Source organism: Gossypium hirsutum, chromosome A07, assembly GCF_007990345.1.
Source record: "Gossypium hirsutum isolate 1008001.06 chromosome A07, Gossypium_hirsutum_v2.1, whole genome shotgun sequence".
NCBI classification, from domain to species: domain Eukaryota; kingdom Viridiplantae; phylum Streptophyta; class Magnoliopsida; order Malvales; family Malvaceae; genus Gossypium; species Gossypium hirsutum.
This window is the reverse complement of record NC_053430.1, coordinates 2,546,739-2,564,538: the sequence shown is the minus strand read 5'-3', so window position 1 is coordinate 2,564,538 and position 17,800 is coordinate 2,546,739. Positions and strand designations below refer to the sequence as shown.

The 17,800-nt window shown below is 30.7% G+C and overlaps 2 protein-coding genes across 5 annotated transcripts; one reads left to right on the top strand and one right to left on the bottom strand.

Moving 5' to 3' along the window:
* The first annotated feature begins 6,860 nt into the window (after positions 1-6,860).
* On the top strand, positions 6,861-10,299 carry LOC107929863 (protein NDL1). Its single transcript, XM_016861389.2, has 11 exons — positions 6,861-7,061; positions 7,673-7,772; positions 8,072-8,169; positions 8,266-8,354; positions 8,700-8,760; positions 8,885-8,971; positions 9,050-9,127; positions 9,214-9,270; positions 9,391-9,446; positions 9,623-9,758; positions 9,875-10,299. Exons 1-11 carry the CDS (start codon positions 7,002-7,004, stop codon positions 10,085-10,087), a joined length of 1,035 nt encoding a protein of 344 aa, XP_016716878.1. The 5' UTR covers positions 6,861-7,001; the 3' UTR covers positions 10,088-10,299.
* A 1,338-nt stretch (positions 10,300-11,637) lies between these two features.
* LOC107929856 (homeobox protein ATH1) lies at positions 11,638-16,495 on the bottom strand. 4 transcript variants are annotated; one of them, XM_016861382.2, is made up of 5 exons: positions 15,970-16,495; positions 13,242-14,586; positions 12,482-12,834; positions 12,299-12,359; positions 11,638-12,188 (listed from the first exon to the last, which is right to left on the bottom strand). In XM_016861382.2, exons 2-5 carry the CDS (start codon positions 14,406-14,408, stop codon positions 12,024-12,026), a joined length of 1,746 nt encoding a protein of 581 aa, XP_016716871.1. In that variant the 5' UTR covers positions 14,409-14,586; positions 15,970-16,495; the 3' UTR covers positions 11,638-12,023. The 4 variants fall into 4 exon arrangements, with proteins under 4 accessions (XP_016716871.1, XP_016716869.1, XP_040973086.1 ...); XM_016861380.2 differs by having other exon boundaries at positions 15,275-15,982; XM_041117152.1 differs by lacking the exon at positions 15,970-16,495 and adding an exon at positions 15,275-15,884 and having other exon boundaries at positions 13,242-14,578.
* Positions 16,496-17,800: the final 1,305 nt, after the last annotated feature.

Genomic DNA, 17,800 nt, shown 5'->3' with positions numbered 1-17,800 from the left:
TTAAATTTAAATTCTTACCCTAAACTTTAAAATCACAACTTTATAACTCTAGATTCAACCTTAAATCTTACTCTATTATTATAACATAAAAAATAAAAAAATTAACTAAAACTAAAATATTATTAAATATTGATATAATGCTAATGAAATACATAATATTATTTTGAGATAAATCTCAAAACTAGACATGAATTATGGTTGTGTAATTTTATATTTAAAAATTTTAATTTAATTAAATTTAAAAAAATTACTAAAACAATTATCGGCGGAACGGCATTTTACATTTACATATTACATTTATAAATAATTATATTTATCTAATATGAAAATAAAGCAATGTATTTATTTTTTTAAACTCGTATAATTGATTTACGATCAAAATTTATGCATTAAATTACACATTAAATTAAAATTTATCTCTAATTATTTTAATAAATAATAATTTAAAATAGTCCTGATATTATTTTAATTTTTTTTTCGTTTTTCTCAGTAAATTATTATTTATTATTACGACTACTTACTTATCATGAAGCTCAAATGGGAAACTAAACTCAAAACTCGGCTCAGCTTGTGGGCTCATGGCCTGAGTCAACTCGGTTGGACAACGACCGTGTGTCGGTGTCGGTGCTGACAAATGCAGAGGCAAGTCTTTGGTCGTAAAAACTAAAATGTACCAAAAAAGGAAAAAGAATTTTTTAGAAAAACTTAATTTGTTAGAAAAAATTGTGTACTGTATTTTAATAGATTCTAGGGTAGTGTTAGAGTCGACAAAACTCACGTGTACTTGGTTGACTCACATATATTTTTCTTGGGTCTCTCTAAAATATTTATATATATATATCACATCATAAATATTATAGTATTACCAAAATTACTTAAAATTCATCATAAAATACAATACCAAATATAAAAATATAACAGGACACACAAATATAATTAAATAGAAATATGAAAATGTATCAAATTTTAAATTAAAGGTTTCATTACACTTTCCTTTCTCTTTTGGGTTTTCGAAAATTAAAGTGTATTTATCAAATTCAATTTTAACTGTATGGATATTATTTATTATTATATGGACTGAAAATATTTATGATCATTATTTCCTATTTTTTGAAGGAGAAATATCTTAATTTAGAAAGAAAAAAAATCATGCAAGACAAGTAGACAACAACGCTAGAGTTTTGCATATGACATTTGTTTAAATATAAATAAATAAAATGAAAGTAATGTTTTGTTTTATGTGTGGGACAATTTGATGAATAAGCTTCTGAATGGCGTTTTAAGACGGCCCTTGTTTGGAGTTTGTACTAATTTTTCAAAGGTCCATCTCTCTAGCATTTGATATTAAGGCACCATGGTAACGAATCCAAGGACTTTGAATTTGAAGACAATTTACTTGAATTAATTTAGGGGTGAATTAGTAAAAACTCTGGATCAGAATTTAATTATATATTCTTTATGATAGTCGAATCGTGCTAGTTACGTTTAATGTTTGGGTTTTGTCCTGTTATTGTAATTCACATAAAAAATGATGTCACCATTTTAATAGACTATATATTTATAATTTTAAAAATCAAATTAATTTTTTATCATTTTGAGGGCTCAAGTATGATTTTATCATTATTAATTTAAAAATTTTATAACTTATAAATGAGTCTAAATAAAAAAAAATCATTTTTAAACTCACTAACTTCATTATTGAATTAATTTATCGTTTTTAATAAAAATTAAGAATTTTTCCAAGATCTAACTCGAAATTGATATTACATGAATATGCAAATATAATCTATTTTCTGATCTTTTATAATAAATGGATATATGTGGTAGTATAGAAAATATTTTATTTTATAATTAAATTTAAATAAAAATATAATATTAAATTCTAAATCAAGTCGGGTTTAACCCACCCAAATTCTTGAAACCTCTGTCAAAATTAGCTCTTTTAAGGTAAGATGGATAGTAAAAATTTTGGACAAATCTATAGATTAAGAAATAAAAAAATTGGGTATTTTGTGAGGTAAAATGTCTACCTCTAAAGGTTTGAAATTGGTTCATTTTAAAGCATGAACTAATTAAAAGATTATATTATTATGCACCAATGAGTACATGGTTTAAAAAAAATAAAAATAAAAGGTCATGTTCTAGGCGATAATGGTTCTTAACCCACTCATCACATTGAAACAAATATATATATATATATAGATATATGGTTTTTTGGAATTTTGAGTGGATGGTGATTTTTTAACTACATGACAAATTAGGACTAAATCAACGCTCAAGTTAGAAATTTTTTTAGGTGGAAATTAAATTATAATTTTTTAATTATTAAATTAAATTTATATGATTTTAGAGAGTTAAAGTGTAATTTTACTTTTATTAATTTAAAATTTTAAAAATTTTAAAGAATTTAAATAGATAATTTTGTATTTTAGAAGGGCCGCAGCCTCTGCTAGCCTCTAAATACACCACTGAACTAAATATATTAAATGTGAATTTTAAAGAAAATCAAACACTATAATATGTAAATTTTTTCATTGGCTAGTTATATATTAAATGTGAAATTAAATGAAATATGTGAGAGCTTTTACTTTTATATATTTATAAAATCAAAATATTTAAAATTAATATTAAAAAAACAAATTTATTTACACATATTTAGTTATACGCAAACTCAAATATGGATATTATAGGTAGGGGAAATGAATTCGCATGCTCACGTATTTTTACAAGATAAAAACATGAGCTTAAAAAAACGTTGGAGCTTATGTTCTTAAATATCTTTTGCTTAAGTTACTCTAATTGCTTTTGCACGGGAGAAATTAAAAAAGGAAAGATCACACAGAAAAGAGTCCCATCCATGAAGGAATATTGCCATGTATTTATTATTCTTAGTATACAAGATTATCACAAAGGAGTGGTTTTGAGCTAAGATTAATTGTCATTGTTAAGTCTTCACGGTTAGCATTGTTTTTTTTTTTATATAGGATTTATAAATTATTAATTATAATTAAGTATATATGTTTTAAATTACAACAATTTTAATAAAATCAATCATTCCTGAAGAATTGAATAATTAATTAACAACTATCTTAACTCTATTTAAACTAACTTATCATAATAAATCTAAATAAAAACTCAAATATTAACGCAAAGTAACTCTCGGACTTAAGAACTCAAAATTCGAAATCTTAATATTGCTATTGGGCAAAGGCAACATTAACACTTGACAGTTAAGCATATCATTTTTAGTTTTCTTTATTTATAATAATGTGTTGTTAGATGGAAAAAGAAAAACAATGTTTTAAAAATTAGATCAATGGTTGAATTGGTTAGATCGTTATTTTCAATTTGATTACTGATCCAACAATAATTAAATAAACAATTAAAATTTATAAAAATTAAAAAATAAAAAAATTATAAATCAATTCAGTCGTTAAATTTTATCCGAAATTTCAATTGTTTATTAGTTTTAAATGGTTCTCTGTCTGAGTTAATATACTTATTTATTTTTGGTTCAATTAATTTAACCGATCGATCCGAATTAACTCCAATAACAATAGTAAATAATAATGCCTTATTTTCTCTAATATATAAAAATAAGGAAAACGTTTCCTAAAATTGAGTAAAACGACATGAAAGCGGTATGAAGAGGGACTGGACCTAGGGGGGAGGAGGGTTGTTGTCGGCCTCTGGTGAATGGTAATGACAAATACCAACTTGAGCTGAAAACGACGTAGTTTGCATGAGATGGATTGTTGATGTGATTGATTGGGCCCCATTTTGATCAATGATCTCTCAACCGTTGGATTATATAATATATGGCTGATTATAATTTATAAAATATGATAAATATGTTTTAATCTTTTTGAAGGAAATCAGAATCTTTCCATATCAGTGGGAACAAATCTTGCACAACAAATGCCAACAAAATAAAAACAAATATTAAGAAAAATTAAAATTATTTGTAGTAGTTGCCTTCCATTTTTTTTAAATAAATTTATTATAAGTTTAATTAAAAGAATAATGTGTTTTAGTACACTTAAACCCACATCCTCCTACATTAACAACAGTACGCATACCAATTAAGCTAAAACTCAATCAGGAAATGATTGAGTTCATTTCATTGTACAATATGGTTAAATACACAAATCTTTAAACTGCGAATAGAATTCTAAATTGATTTAAATTCTAATATTTTAAGGTTTAATACTTTACCAATAAGTATTATTAATCCATTTGAGCTCATGTTTAAGAACAAGCTATAAGTACTAATAAATGGTCGGATGCAATGGTAAGATACATTACATTTTCAATGGGAAGATACAAATTCTAATTTTAAAGTCATTGTTGAGAGAAATAGTTGCGAACCCCAAAAACAAGCTAATAATTAGAATATTTAACTAAAATATTTTGAAGTTTGGACAATTAACTCTTAATATTATAAAAAAAATCTTAGTTTTTGAATTCAACTTTTAAATAAATTTATTATAGAAATAAATCTCAAAATTATACATGAGTTTTTATTTAATGTGTAATTTTATATATAAACTTTGATTTGGTGCAATTATAAACTATATCAATTTATTTTTGTATTGGAAAATATAATTATGCGTGAATGAAATACATAGACATAAAATGATGTTATATCAATAATTATGTTAATAACTTATATGAATTAAATTAAATCAAAATTTTATATATAAAATTACACAAAATTAAAATTTTTGTATAATTTTTAGATTTGTCTATTTATTTATACGATTCTATTTAATTTTTAGGAGAAAGTTTATACTCCACGTGCATAATTTATTTATAAAAATTAGATATTGCACACTCGTGTTTAAATATATATACAATCTTTATAAAATAAAAAGATCCTTTCTAGAAAATAAAATAAAATAATAATATATTAAGACTTTAGCATGTTTTTTTTTAGATTAGAATTATCTTTTGAAGTTGCTAGCGATTTTTTTAATAAATTTATTACAGGTTGTGATTATATTTGTTTGTTTTGATATAATATCTAGAATTATCTATGGTTCATTCTCAACTCATAAATAGGATGATAATGCACTTCGATGTACTTGAATTCATGTCCTCCTACATTGGCAACAATATTCATGCCAATCGAATTAAGACTCAATGGATAAGTGGATATTTTTTAAAATAAGCTAACTATTTGGTATACTTTTTTAAATAAAAAAGATTAATTAATCCGTTTTGATTTTTTGTAATATTTTATATAAAAATAATAAAAATTCACACATAATGTGACTTTTATCATTTTAATCGAAGCTTAATTTGGTTCTTAAATAGATTTTTAATAAATATATTTTTTGTAAAAAAAAATTACATCATGATTGTGTCATAATCTAGTATAATTAATTTATTATTTTATATTTATCTAATTGAATTGGTATTCGATAAACTCATGATACCAAATTAGTTAACCATCTTTATATTAGTATAGATTTATCTAATTGAGTTTGTTTCACATAATGTGAGATTTCTTTTGGTAATAGGACTACCGGAAGGTAAGACAACATGATTTTCAAACCTTAACTTTACTATTTAAACTAAAGTTTCACTTTTTTATATCAAAATTTTTATAAAATATTTGTTACATAATTTTTTTTATCTATATCATGGATGTCTATAATTTAATGATTAATAAAGCATTGAATCCAATTCAATTAAAGGAATTTATCAAAAATATAAATTACAATGGTTATAAAGTAGGAGATATTAGGTTTTAATGTCTTTTCAATTATTTTTATCAATAGTTTTTAAATTAGACAGTGATTAAATCATTCAGGCTATTAGGTAGATTAAAAATTAAAAAGAAATTAAAATTTTAAAAAAATCTAATTCTTCTGATTTTTTAATCGGTTCAATTAATTCGTATCAATTCTCAATCTAGTCGATTCAAAACTACTATCCAAATGGATACTCAAAACAATACTAATTTTTATTTTAAATTTAGAAAAAAAAAATTCTCAAAACAAGATGTTTTTAAAAGTATTGAAAAAAATAGTTAATTATAAAATTTTCCCTCAAATTATACTAGTTTTTTATTTAAGTACTTAAAGTTTTAAAATTAAAATCGGTACTTTAACTATCAATTTCTTTTTATTTTATTAAAAATGTATGATATTTAATAAGCGTATCACGTGTCACATCATAGGCAAAAACAAAATAAAAAAAACTTTTTAGGGAGTAAAAAATAAATAAAATAAATTTAGTACTAAAATATAATTTTACTATTATATTAAGTTATGATTTCATAAAAATTGAAGGGATTATATAATTAATTTTCTATTGGAGGGGGCCAACGCTACTACCAGTCCCTTGTTTTATCCCTTATGCTATATTTTTATTGCTTGATTTCACGTTTTAAGGTAAAATAAGAGGAAAAAATTTAGATATTGCTATTTAATAAAAAGAAATACTTCAAGTAACTAAATAAGAAAATAGTATAATTTTAAAGTTAAATTTGCATTTAAGTAAAAAAAACCCAGCCTTGCAAATTGTAGTTAGAAAAAAACAAAAAACAAAAAACAAAAAACTTGCTCAATACAAATGGTAAATGAGCAAATAGCAAAAGGAAAAAAGGGCAGTACCGTAAAATCGAAGAACTGTATGCCTCTTAACTGGGGTTAAATAGACCCGAGACCCAAGTTAAAGTCCGCTAGTACGGACCCTTGTGAGTTACGAGTTTTCTCTCTCTCTCCCTCTCTCGCTCACTGATTCCGAGTCATTACAAATCAAAGCGTCGGTGACTCGGTAAGAGTTACCACGAGTTAAACTTTTGTTTTTGAAGATAAACATAAAAAAGTATATTAAATATTTAATATTATAATTTTCTCGTTTTTATTACTTTTTAATAGCATGGGAAAAATCTGAAAGGGAAATACAGAGGGAAAATTTGGTATATATAAGCAATGCAAAGCCAATTCTAAAATTGTGTTTTCATTTCGGTAGAGATAAGAGAGAGGAGGAAAATGGAATTTTCTAGCGATTCGGTTTCCATTGATATGGAAACGATCTCTCTAGGCGGCAAGGTAAACTTGCATTCATATCTTATTGTTTGTTTACCGGGAAAATGCGGGAAATGGAGAGAAAATGAAATCGGAAAAAGTTTAATGCAGCTATCTAGCTGGATTATGCTCCCATTTGTTGCTTAATTCTCTATTCCTTAATTTGCTTTCATAGTCATTTGATTCACGGCTTCTGATTTTTCTTTTTTTCCTCATTTGAGAAGCACCCAGATAAACTAAATTCAATTATCTTTTGAAAATTTAATGGGTTCTTGCTTTTTTTTTGCTCTAAGTGCAAGAAAAAAGAAGAAAGCTGACTAGTAATTTCATGAGTTTTTATGTCAATGTTTGCTTAAATTAGGAGTTTAGATGATTCAGAACATGGTTAGATGTTAGCTTTATTTAGTTATAATATACTTAATTTGGGCTATGCTTGAAGCAGTTCTTTTAAAGTGTATGACACCCAAGTAAGTTGGGTTTTCTTTACTAGATCATATTTTGTAATTTTCTGCTCTAGTTATTTGTTAAAAATTAGGGGTTATTTGGTTTGATGGTAATTTGTTTTGATTCATTAGGGTGTTTTCATGAAGGTTTGTTAAACGAATAACAATGCATTTCGTAAACTCTATCTGCAGGAGTACCTTGTGAAAACTCGCCTCGGTACGGTTTCTGTTGTTGTGTTCGGAGACCAAGATAAGCCGGCTCTTGTTACTTATCCGGATTTAGCTCTAAATCGTAAGCAATGCAGAAAACGTTATCGATTCATCGATTTTCCTTATGCTGATCTTTATTTTTCACTAACAATTTAGGCTGAAAAGGGTTCACTCGAATTTGTCTTTTATCTTTGCAAACTGAATTTCCTCCTTAAACATAGATATTGTTGTAATGCTTTTAATCCGAGCTAAAGATTTACATGTTAGTGTCATATGTCTGAATTTCATAGCATTATTTGTTAGATTTCCACATTGACCAATACCATTTATCTAGTGATACTTCTTGCATCTTAATTTTTTTAAATATGCGGGATTGTGCAGATATCTCCTGTTTCCAAGGCTTGTTCTTTTCTCCAGAAGCTAGTTCCTTACTCCTGCACAACTTTTGCATATATCATATAAGTCCTCCAGGGCATGAGGTCAGTTTTAATTAGCCGGTTTTAATCATTTTTTTTTGGGTTGAATCCTATAATTCACGCCTTCTTATCCGGAACTTCCTTCAAGAAATATTGCAGTTGGGAGCTGCCTCGATTGTCTCTGATGACTTTAGTCCTTCCGTCGATGACTTGGCAGATCAGATTGTTGAGGTTCTCAACTTTTTCGGGTAAAAATATAATTTCATAGTTACTTTATTTGCTTTTTCTTTCCAAGTGTCAGCTTATTAGAAATTTACTTTACTGTATTCTCTTATGCTCTAGGCATTCTATGACGCATATTATGTTGTAATGATGGCTGGTAATTGGTGTGCAGTAGTTGTCTGAAAATGATGCATCTTGAGGCACCTGCCACCCTTATATAATTTCTTAAGCTGTCATCTTCTTTAATATATATACATATATATATTTATTTATTTATATGGAAAATAATAAAGGCAAGCAAGCTGATATTGTTTATCTTTTAACTCTTTCCTTTTTATTTATTTATTTATGTTTTTAACTTTTAACCACAGGCTTGGTGCTGTAATGTGCATGGGAGTTACAGCTGGAGCATATATTCTTACCTTATTTGCTGTAAGTCAACTATCTTGGCATAGCATATACATTTTTCCTTATTCCCTTTTTCATTTCAAATTAAAGATCATGCTCTGTTGACTTGTTGGAAGTAATTGTTGCTGCATTTTCTTTTCCTTAATAGATGAAATACAGACAACGAGTCCTTGGGTTAATACTCGTTTCACCCCTCTGCAGAGCACCTTCATGGACGGAATGGTTGTTAAATAAGGTTCATGTTCTACACCATTTTATTTTCTCTTAGGGGTTACATAATTACGTGCTTAGATGGATTTTCATGTTATTTCAGGTGATGTCGAATTTTCTTTATTTCTATGGCATGTGTGGCATGGCGAAGGAGTTATTGCTTAAGCGGTACTTCAGTAAGGTATTTTTCTGCTTCAATAACTTATGCAATTTATTTCCTTCTGTCTAGAACTGGACTAATTGTGAGATTCTGAATGACAATGGCAGGAAGTTCGTGGTAGTGTTCTAGTACCAGAATCTGATATAGTTCAGGCATGCAGAAGAGTTAGTTCTTCAGCTCTTTGTATTCGACTTTTATTTGCTATTCAATTGACCTATACGGAATATGATAGTTTGTCTCATGGCAGTTTTCTGACATAAATCTTGTTTTCTTTCCACCTGCAGCTGCTAGATGAGAGGCAGAGTATAAATGTTTGCCGGTTCCTTGATGCAATGAATGAGTAAGACCGTAACCATGGTAGATCAATAGACTAGGTTTGTTTTAAAGATGTTCTTAAAATAGGTTCATGTGATTGGTTTCCACCTTTACCAGGGGAAAAGAAAAAGAAAACTTTTCAGTGCGTGCACGCAGTTACTGGTTTGATCCAGCATAAAAGTATTATTTACTTTATTTCAGGAGACCTGACCTGAGCGAAGGATTAAGAAAACTATATTGCCGTTCGCTAATATTTGTTGGGGAGAACTCACCGTTCCATTCCGAGGCTCTTCACATGACATCGAAATTAGATAGAAGATACAGTGCCCTAGTGGAGGTAAGCAAACAATCTATTGCCTAACCTGTTATAATACCTTACACATCCAACTTTCAAAATCATAATATCCATACGGCAGTGAACTAACAACCTTGAAATGGTGGTGGAATCTACAGGTTCAGGCATGCGGGTCAATGGTGACGGAGGAGCAACCCCATGCCATGTTGATACCAATAGAGTACTTTCTAATGGGATATGGTTTATACCGACCAACTCTAAGCATTAGCCCGAGAAGCCCTTTGAGTCCATCTTGCATCTCTCCGGAGCTTCTTTCACCGGAAAGCATGGGACTGAAGTTGAAACCGATTAGAACCCGGATTTCTTTGTAAGCTGCGGGGGTAAAGATGAAAGAGAAAGGGCAACATCACCTTTTTGTAATCTATCTATATATATAAGGTGTTTGTAACATCTTTTGATCGGCTAGTGAGGGTTGTAGATAGAAATACAGACAGAAAAAGAGATATTGTCAATTCTTTTATTTGTAACAATAAATCTTAGATGTTAAAAGTCATCTGTAAATCAATGGAATAATTATTATTTACCAGAGAAACACCAATTTACTGATAATAACAGTGGGTTTCCATTGGCAAATTATTGTCAAATCATTGGGGTCTAAGAGGCTATTATGGGGGATCATCTGGCTATTGAGTCAGCCATTGAAAATGGGTTCATGTCACTTTCCAGGAAAATGATAAGATAACTAGGAAAAAACCATTAGACCTGTTGCTGTCAAATAGTCGTATTATTTGTCTTTACCAACAACTTTCCAGGGAAATGATTTGATTCCCATCAGATTATTCTTTTTCAGAACTTGGTGACACCAAATAGTATTGAACTTTTTATGATTGAAGTAAGACTTGAAAAAAGGGGCAAAAATAAACATATTTTCCCATCGTTTCCATGATCAAACCCTATTTATATTGCTAGTTCGTGTATATAGTAAACATAGAGATGTTTGTCATAGAAGTTTGTGATGATAGAAATTTTGGATTTTTAACAATCACCTTGGGAGGGCAGAAGTTGGCAGGCATGAGAGGATGAATGAAACTTGTCTTGTCAAAGTGAAAAACAAAACACCATCCCTGCCATTGTTGATTGTTGTTCAAATTGCAGCACTAACAGCTTCACCAATCAGGTATCATCCGCAGCACTTTGATTTGCTGTTGACCAACAGGATTACAACTTAGCACGCACTATATATATAATGGACAAGATATCTGTCACTTACATGAACTTGGGATCCAATTACGTGCAGGAAAAGAGAACATGTTGACACTAAACAGCTGTAATTTTAGACTTGCATGTATTATAGCAAATAACCCCCAAATCCTAAATGATAAATAATAGGATTCCAATTAACTTAGGAAGAATTTGTAGTAATTATAGAAGACAATGGTGCTCTTCCAAATAAGCTCTCTTGCTTTTTCTTTTTCTTTTTTTTCTTTTAACTCAAGCTTCAAATTAGAGCCGAATAAATGAGTTTTTAAGAGCTCACTTTTATTAGGGCGACTCAGTTCAAACTTGTATTCTCACTTGGGCACAGAGGCAAGACCATTATCACCTCAAATTGTGTTCTCACTTTTACAAAGACAAGACCATCAACCAACAAAATAGTTTGATGGTAATAAGCTCTTGCTTTACATGGTGATGTGAGCATTTCACAAGAGTCCAAACCTTGCACCTCTCTTGTTTCTTTGCCCACATGGATTATTTGTCTATGTAAACCCTGAATTGCTTCTACAATTTTCAAAACTTCTACAATTTTCAAAACAAAAGTAAACGGTAGCTGTACAAGAAAGGAGAAAAAAAGGGGCTCATCTTCATCCTTGGATGGTATGCTTTTGTAATGCAGAAATAGAAGTATGAAAACATTCCTCAATTTCAAAGTACATTTTGCTGCCATCACATTATGTATTACTATAATATATATACTAGTGTAATATTGGTATGTTGTGGAACATCATAAGTACATTGGTAACCCATGAATCCCCCACATGCATAAATACAAAAAAGTGTGCCAGTACCACTACCCATAACAAGGCATTCAATATACCAAGTCCATGAAAATTTTACTATGAATTCAAAAATACTTTCAACAAAAGAGTTCCCCGTATGAATTAGAATCATACCCTTAAAGCTAAAGGTCCCAACTATAATGGAGCATTATGTACAGTTGTAACCTTGAGGTGGATGTGTTTCTTTCCTACTGAAAAACGTGCTCAAATCCAGAATCCATTGTCCGCTGATCCATTCTTTCTTGTGCTTTTAATTGAAGTTAAATCTTTGATGGTTGATGCTTATCTGGCTTCTGGGGTTGCTCTTGGTTCCTTCCTCATTTTGTCGAGCTTTTCGTTTGTTCATCTCCGAATACATTTCCTCTATCATTGGCTTCCAAAGCCGAACACGAGCATTTATGAACCAATTAGAGACCTGATCATTCATTGATCCAAACGGACATGATGAAACAATCAAATCATATAGAAGTCCATTAGAAGATTAAAATACTCCAACACAAAATATGTATCTAAAGCTCCAAGTACCTGGCTCCTCGTTAACCCACTTTTTATTGCAAGTAAATGTTTCTCTGCATCCTTTGGATACCTGCAAACACGAAATTCTCAAAATATGCAGAACTGTGATGATTTTATGTGTGAAGGTGAAAAATAGAAAACTATTTCTCTCCTAGTTTCTTGTAGAAGCAACTCTCCAGTAAGAAGGCTCACGGGTGAAGAAAGTTCTGAAACATCCACGCACGTAAAACCGAGACAGATTTTTCAGGCAACCCTCTCTGCGGTCTCCATATTTGATCCTTCTTCTTTAGCTGCTGTAACGCCCATTGCTCCTGGATGAATGAATTCTGAAAAGATTTTTCCCTATCTCTACTGCATTCACTGTTGAAATTTGCTCCCATGGCTAGGATTTGGTTGCTGATCCTCTCTCTAAGGTTCTTGTATAAGAAAGAGATCGTATGTAGAGCAAAACTAGCATGCACCCGGGGGTCCAACTCAGTTGCAGCATGGAATGCAGATATAACCGTATGGATCTCATCCAAGCATTGACTGTATCTGTCATCAACCTGGCCTCGATAAAAGCCAAAGCAAAACCATTTAAGTACACCAGAATGTAATGTTAAATAAACCAGCAAATAGAGAAAAGAAAGCGATTGGAGAACAAAAAGAAGCAAGGGAAACAAACAACTGAAAACAGTTAGATACTACATAGGCACACCTACTTCTCTAGAAAAAGCCAACTTGCTCAATTATAGTAAGCTATGGCCGAACTCAAGGTTGTTACACTGTTTAGGCTTAAAGAATCTTGAAGTTACGAAATTCAATCCATGTTTCACTCGACATCAAATCAGCACCAGTTTATCTTATCCATTCAATAACCAAGAAAATTATGCAGTTCATAATTGAAATCCGAAAAAGCAATTGAGAGAGGCCAAAACTGATAATTCTACCAGCACAAATTAGATCAACATACCACTTGAAGTAAAGTCAGCAGTTGGGTTTTTTTGGCCTCGACAGTCCGTTTTTGTAATTCTGCCTCTAACTGAACCTCAGTGTCACCATCAACATTGGGACAATCATTTGAATCCATCACTGCCATCCATCTTCCAGCTAGACAACTTGAGGAGAACGGCATAGTTGCTCCAGGTCCAACACTCATCTGCTCTAGACTATCAAGTGAATAGTTTGCAATTTGAGCAAGTATTTCTTGAACTGCATGAAGATATCTAGATCCCGATATTAAGTGTAATACTTGAACGGGTCCATCGGAACCAAAACTCAGAGAAAGCTCCTTAGCATTGGAAGAGGTTTGTTCTGAACCTAACCTTGTTGTATTCAAGCAACAGTTAATTTCGGAGGACTGATCGGGTATATTATTCCCACAGATAACACCAGGAAGAGATGTTGCAAGACTTAACGAGAGCTCATTACTATTTTTTGAGGAACCACAAGGATAATTCAGGCTCATATTTGCACCATTAGGTGCCATCCAACTGTTTGGATCTGGACATCCTATAGACGAATATGGTTGAAATGCAGTCTTCAATGTGGTTTTGCCAACATGCTCAAGAGGACCAGGAAACTTCTCAAAATCCCATTTATTTGTCATACTACCAAAAACTTCATTCAATACACTATTCACCGAGGTTACTGTGGTAGAATTTATACCATCAGAACATTCAGTTGAAGAGTAATTCCTGAAATCCTGAGGGTTGATCGAAGGCGCTACGATTGCTAACTCGTTTAAGTTTTCTTGAAGACCACAGCTTGCAGGTGGAGTTGAAGAAACAGGTGTCCTGCCAATAAACTGCTCATGAAACTCAATGTTATGTTCCAAACCCGAACTGTCAAGTGAAGCATCACTGGCAACCTTTCTTCCAACAGATGCAATCAATGCATTAGAGTCGAAGAATCTGGCATGATTAGATACATGGAGATCAGAACACAGATCACCGCCAAACTCTCCTTGCACCAAGGGAAGCACGGGAAATCCAACTAGAGTCTGATTTTGGTTGATCTGGTTAAACAAGTTGGACTCAACTACTGAATTATTAGTGATCGTCTCTGGTGGAATCCCATTGATAACAACAGAATTTTGGCTCACCATAGGTCGTGGAATGCTGAACATATCATTCTCCATTATACTTTGGGAACAAAAATCACATGGCCTCAACCATACGAAGCTCCTTTAACATGTAGGGTTCTTAAAGCTTAGCCTTCATTTCATCATTCGGAGCATTAAGCCAACATAAGTTCATTATATAACTTCCTTGAGTTCAAAAATGATCATTCAGTTGATCCACCGTGAACCTGAAGAACTGATAAACGAAATGAAATCACCAAATTAATATATAAAATAAGTATACTACACATACTTGCAAAAATGGAGAAACCAACTTGTGACCACCATTCTAAAACCAAAGTTTTAAGATAGAAATTATATTAGATCCCATTCTTTTGTTCTTAAAGAAAAGAGTAGAGAATAGGTACACAGACTTCTCAGAAGCATTATGTGAATGATTTAACCTTTCAAAATTATTGAGGTCATTTCCTGCCCCACTCTTACACAAAAGATAAGACCATTGATAGAGAAATATTTCACCACAAATTCTAAGTGCAGAAGGATGTCAGTCAGTGTAAATGGGACACATTGCCACAAAAATAAAGCATCAGAACTTGGAGCAACTAAATAATGCACACACAAATATATATATATATATATATATATATATTCAAGCTAAGAAAACAATGTTTATATGGAAAGATCATGATTTCAATAAACTTACAGATAAAAGGGTATGGAAATGAACACAAAAGCACAGTTGAATGGAAGTCTAAAGTTGAACAAAAAGGAACATGAGAACCAATATAAACCCTAAATCTTCATATTTAAACAGTTCATGTATTAGAAAGTAGACCCTTGAAGATTTAGGGCCTTCAAATTTCATTTTCTTTTGTGCTTGTGTGTTTGAAACAAAGAGCTAAGCTGAAAAAAAGATGACCAACCTGATATTATATGCAGGTTTCAACCTTGCTTTTATCTACAGTACAAAAACAGCTAAGGGAAGCTAGTGTCTTCACCCACACCCTAATTATAACTATATAGATTGAAAAATGAATGTTGGGTGTTCTTAGAGACACACAAAAGAAGCCACTACAATGCAAAGTTCACATGAAATCATTAGATTTCTGTTTCTCCATTAAAAAGACCATTGTCAAAAAGCTAGAAAACTGTAGTTAAAAAAAACTTTGTTTTCTTCTTTAACATAAAGAATATAAAAAAAAGGAAAAAAGCAAACACACACACACACAAAAGGTGGTGTTAATTTGTTTGCATGAACAGAAAAGTGGAGCTTTTGTTTTTCCTTTCAAAGAACAAACACCAAGAAACTGAGATCACAGTTTCAGACCCCAACAAGATTTATAATCCGTCCAACAAAGATTTTAAAGCTCTAAAACATAAATTGGGTTTTTAATATATATATATAATATATAAACAGCAACATCATAGAGAACCCACTAAAAAGGAGGGAGATAGAGTCCAAAAAAGCCCCCAGAAAAAAAAGATAGGAAAAAAAAGCAGATGTGCAGAGAAAACTATGGAGATGGCCCGTTTTATTTAGATAGAAAGGGAAAGATAAGTAAAAAACAAGAAGATAGAGAGGAAATTGAGACAGAGAAAAGGAAGGGAAACACATTACTCCTTGGTGCAGCAGCGCCACTCATTTCTGTTGCAGGCTTTAGGGAGGGCCCCTCCTTTGTTGCTTCTCTCTTTCTCTTTCTCTTTCTTTCTGATCTTCTTTGTCCTCCTCACCACATTTCTTTATCTGTTTTCTCTGCAATCATCACAATTAAAATATCTGGATTCTCTCTGTTGAAAACTTCTGTTTGGTGTCAGGTACCTCCTCTCTCTTAAAGGCACCATTTTTCAGACGAAAGTCTTTTGCTTTTTTAGCTCATTTTAGACAATGGATAACACCCTTTTGATGAGAAAGATGAATGAATTGAGTGAACAAAAGTGTAAGCAAACCAACTAAAGTTTTAAGCTAAACAAAAACAAAAAACAACCAAACCAAAAACCAATGCAACATTTGTGAAGGTATTGCAAGAAAACACACTGTGCTGTTTTGCAGTGTACTTTGAATATGATGATGCAAGCTATGCCAAAGGTGACGAGAATATCTGATGGGCAAAGATCTTTGACGAATTTATTCAAGCACTTACCATGCTCCATCTAACTCCCTTGTTCTTTTCAGCTTATTATTACTCTAGGTTTGGATGGGCGATTGGGTGCGGTGCGGTGTGTTTAGCTTATTTTTTATCTCACGCTACAGTACCGCTACAGTATCTAATCTCACCGCCACCGCTGTTTTTACACTAACCACAGGTAAATACACCGCCTATCTAAACTCACACTCAGTTAAAAACTCTAAAAGCAAAGTTTAATTGTAGCACCACTAACTAAGAGTCTAGTCTAGTCTAGTGTACTTAAACTTGAAAGGGCCTTTAGAGAGTACATAAATAAATCTAAATCTCTTGACTACTTATGATTGTCTATAGAGTAAGGGAGGCAGACCAAATCTTTTGTAATAATGAACATTTGAACCATATCAGTTGATCTTCTGATCTGATACTTGGATTTTTATCAGTAATGGCTAATGTGCTAGCAACCAATTTGATGTTTTTTCTTGTGGGATTTTGATGTGATAATTCGATCTCTTTTTTCCCTTTTCTCTTTTAACTCTCTTTACCTTTCAACAAAACAAGAACTGTGTCTTTGCTTGCCATGTCCAGTTTTTGAGAAATAAATGATGGTTGGAAAATGTTTTTTCAAGTTAAATTTCTGAATTTATACTATATTTATGTTTCCATTTTCAGAAAATTATTTTTGAACAGTACTTTTTTTAAGAAAAAATGTGATATTTTAATATTTAAATAATTTATTTTAAAATATAATTTATTGTTTAACAACTTTTCATTAAAATCATTTTTAAAAGTTATTTTTTAGTGAAATAAATACAATATAAATTATATTTATTGCAAAATATTATAGAATGATTCCTTTTTGACAATTAATTTTATTTTATAATAAGATAATATTTTTATAATAATTAATGTCTAAATTAATACTTAATTTGAAGTTATATATGTTACGTATATGAAAGTATAAAGTATCATATTAAAGCTAAAAGGAATAGATGAAGTTAAATAGAATTTAAACAAATTCTCGAATTTATATTGTTACAAATTCATATTTTATTATTGTATATTGTTTGGACTTGCAATTAATATTAGCAAATTTGTATCTTGAAGGTGAAGACAATTGAGATATCGTGGAAGTATTTGGGTATTCAAATTAGATGTCTTTGAAATAAGAGAGCTTTCTTTCGACTTTTTTAACCAAATTTATTAGGTTCAAATATTAATTAACAAAAGAGTTAGGTATCAAATTTATTTAGTGATATATTTAAAGTCAGCACCATAGCGAGCTGGCTTTAAAATTGACACATTTAGGGACCAACTTCCTATTAT

What these genes read in the sequence shown, in the direction of transcription:
- LOC107929856 (XM_016861382.2), bottom strand. Translation starts at nt 14,408, where the DNA reads ATGGAGAATGATATGTTCAGCATTCCACGACCTATGGTGAGCCAAAAT. An exon ending in TTTCAGAACTTTCTTCACCC is followed by an intron (nt 12,360 to 12,481) that starts GTGAGCCTTCTT and finishes TCGTGTTTGCAG; the next exon opens with GTATCCAAAGGATGCAGAGA. An exon ending in GTGGGTTAACGAGGAGCCAG is followed by an intron (nt 12,189 to 12,298) that starts GTACTTGGAGCT and finishes ATGAATGATCAG; the next exon opens with GTCTCTAATTGGTTCATAAA.
- LOC107929863 (XM_016861389.2), top strand. Translation starts at nt 7,002, where the DNA reads ATGGAATTTTCTAGCGATTCGGTTTCCATTGATATGGAAACGATCTCT. An exon ending in TAAGTCCTCCAGGGCATGAG is followed by an intron (nt 8,170 to 8,265) that starts GTCAGTTTTAAT and finishes GAAATATTGCAG; the next exon opens with TTGGGAGCTGCCTCGATTGT. An exon ending in TTAAGCGGTACTTCAGTAAG is followed by an intron (nt 9,128 to 9,213) that starts GTATTTTTCTGC and finishes TGACAATGGCAG; the next exon opens with GAAGTTCGTGGTAGTGTTCT.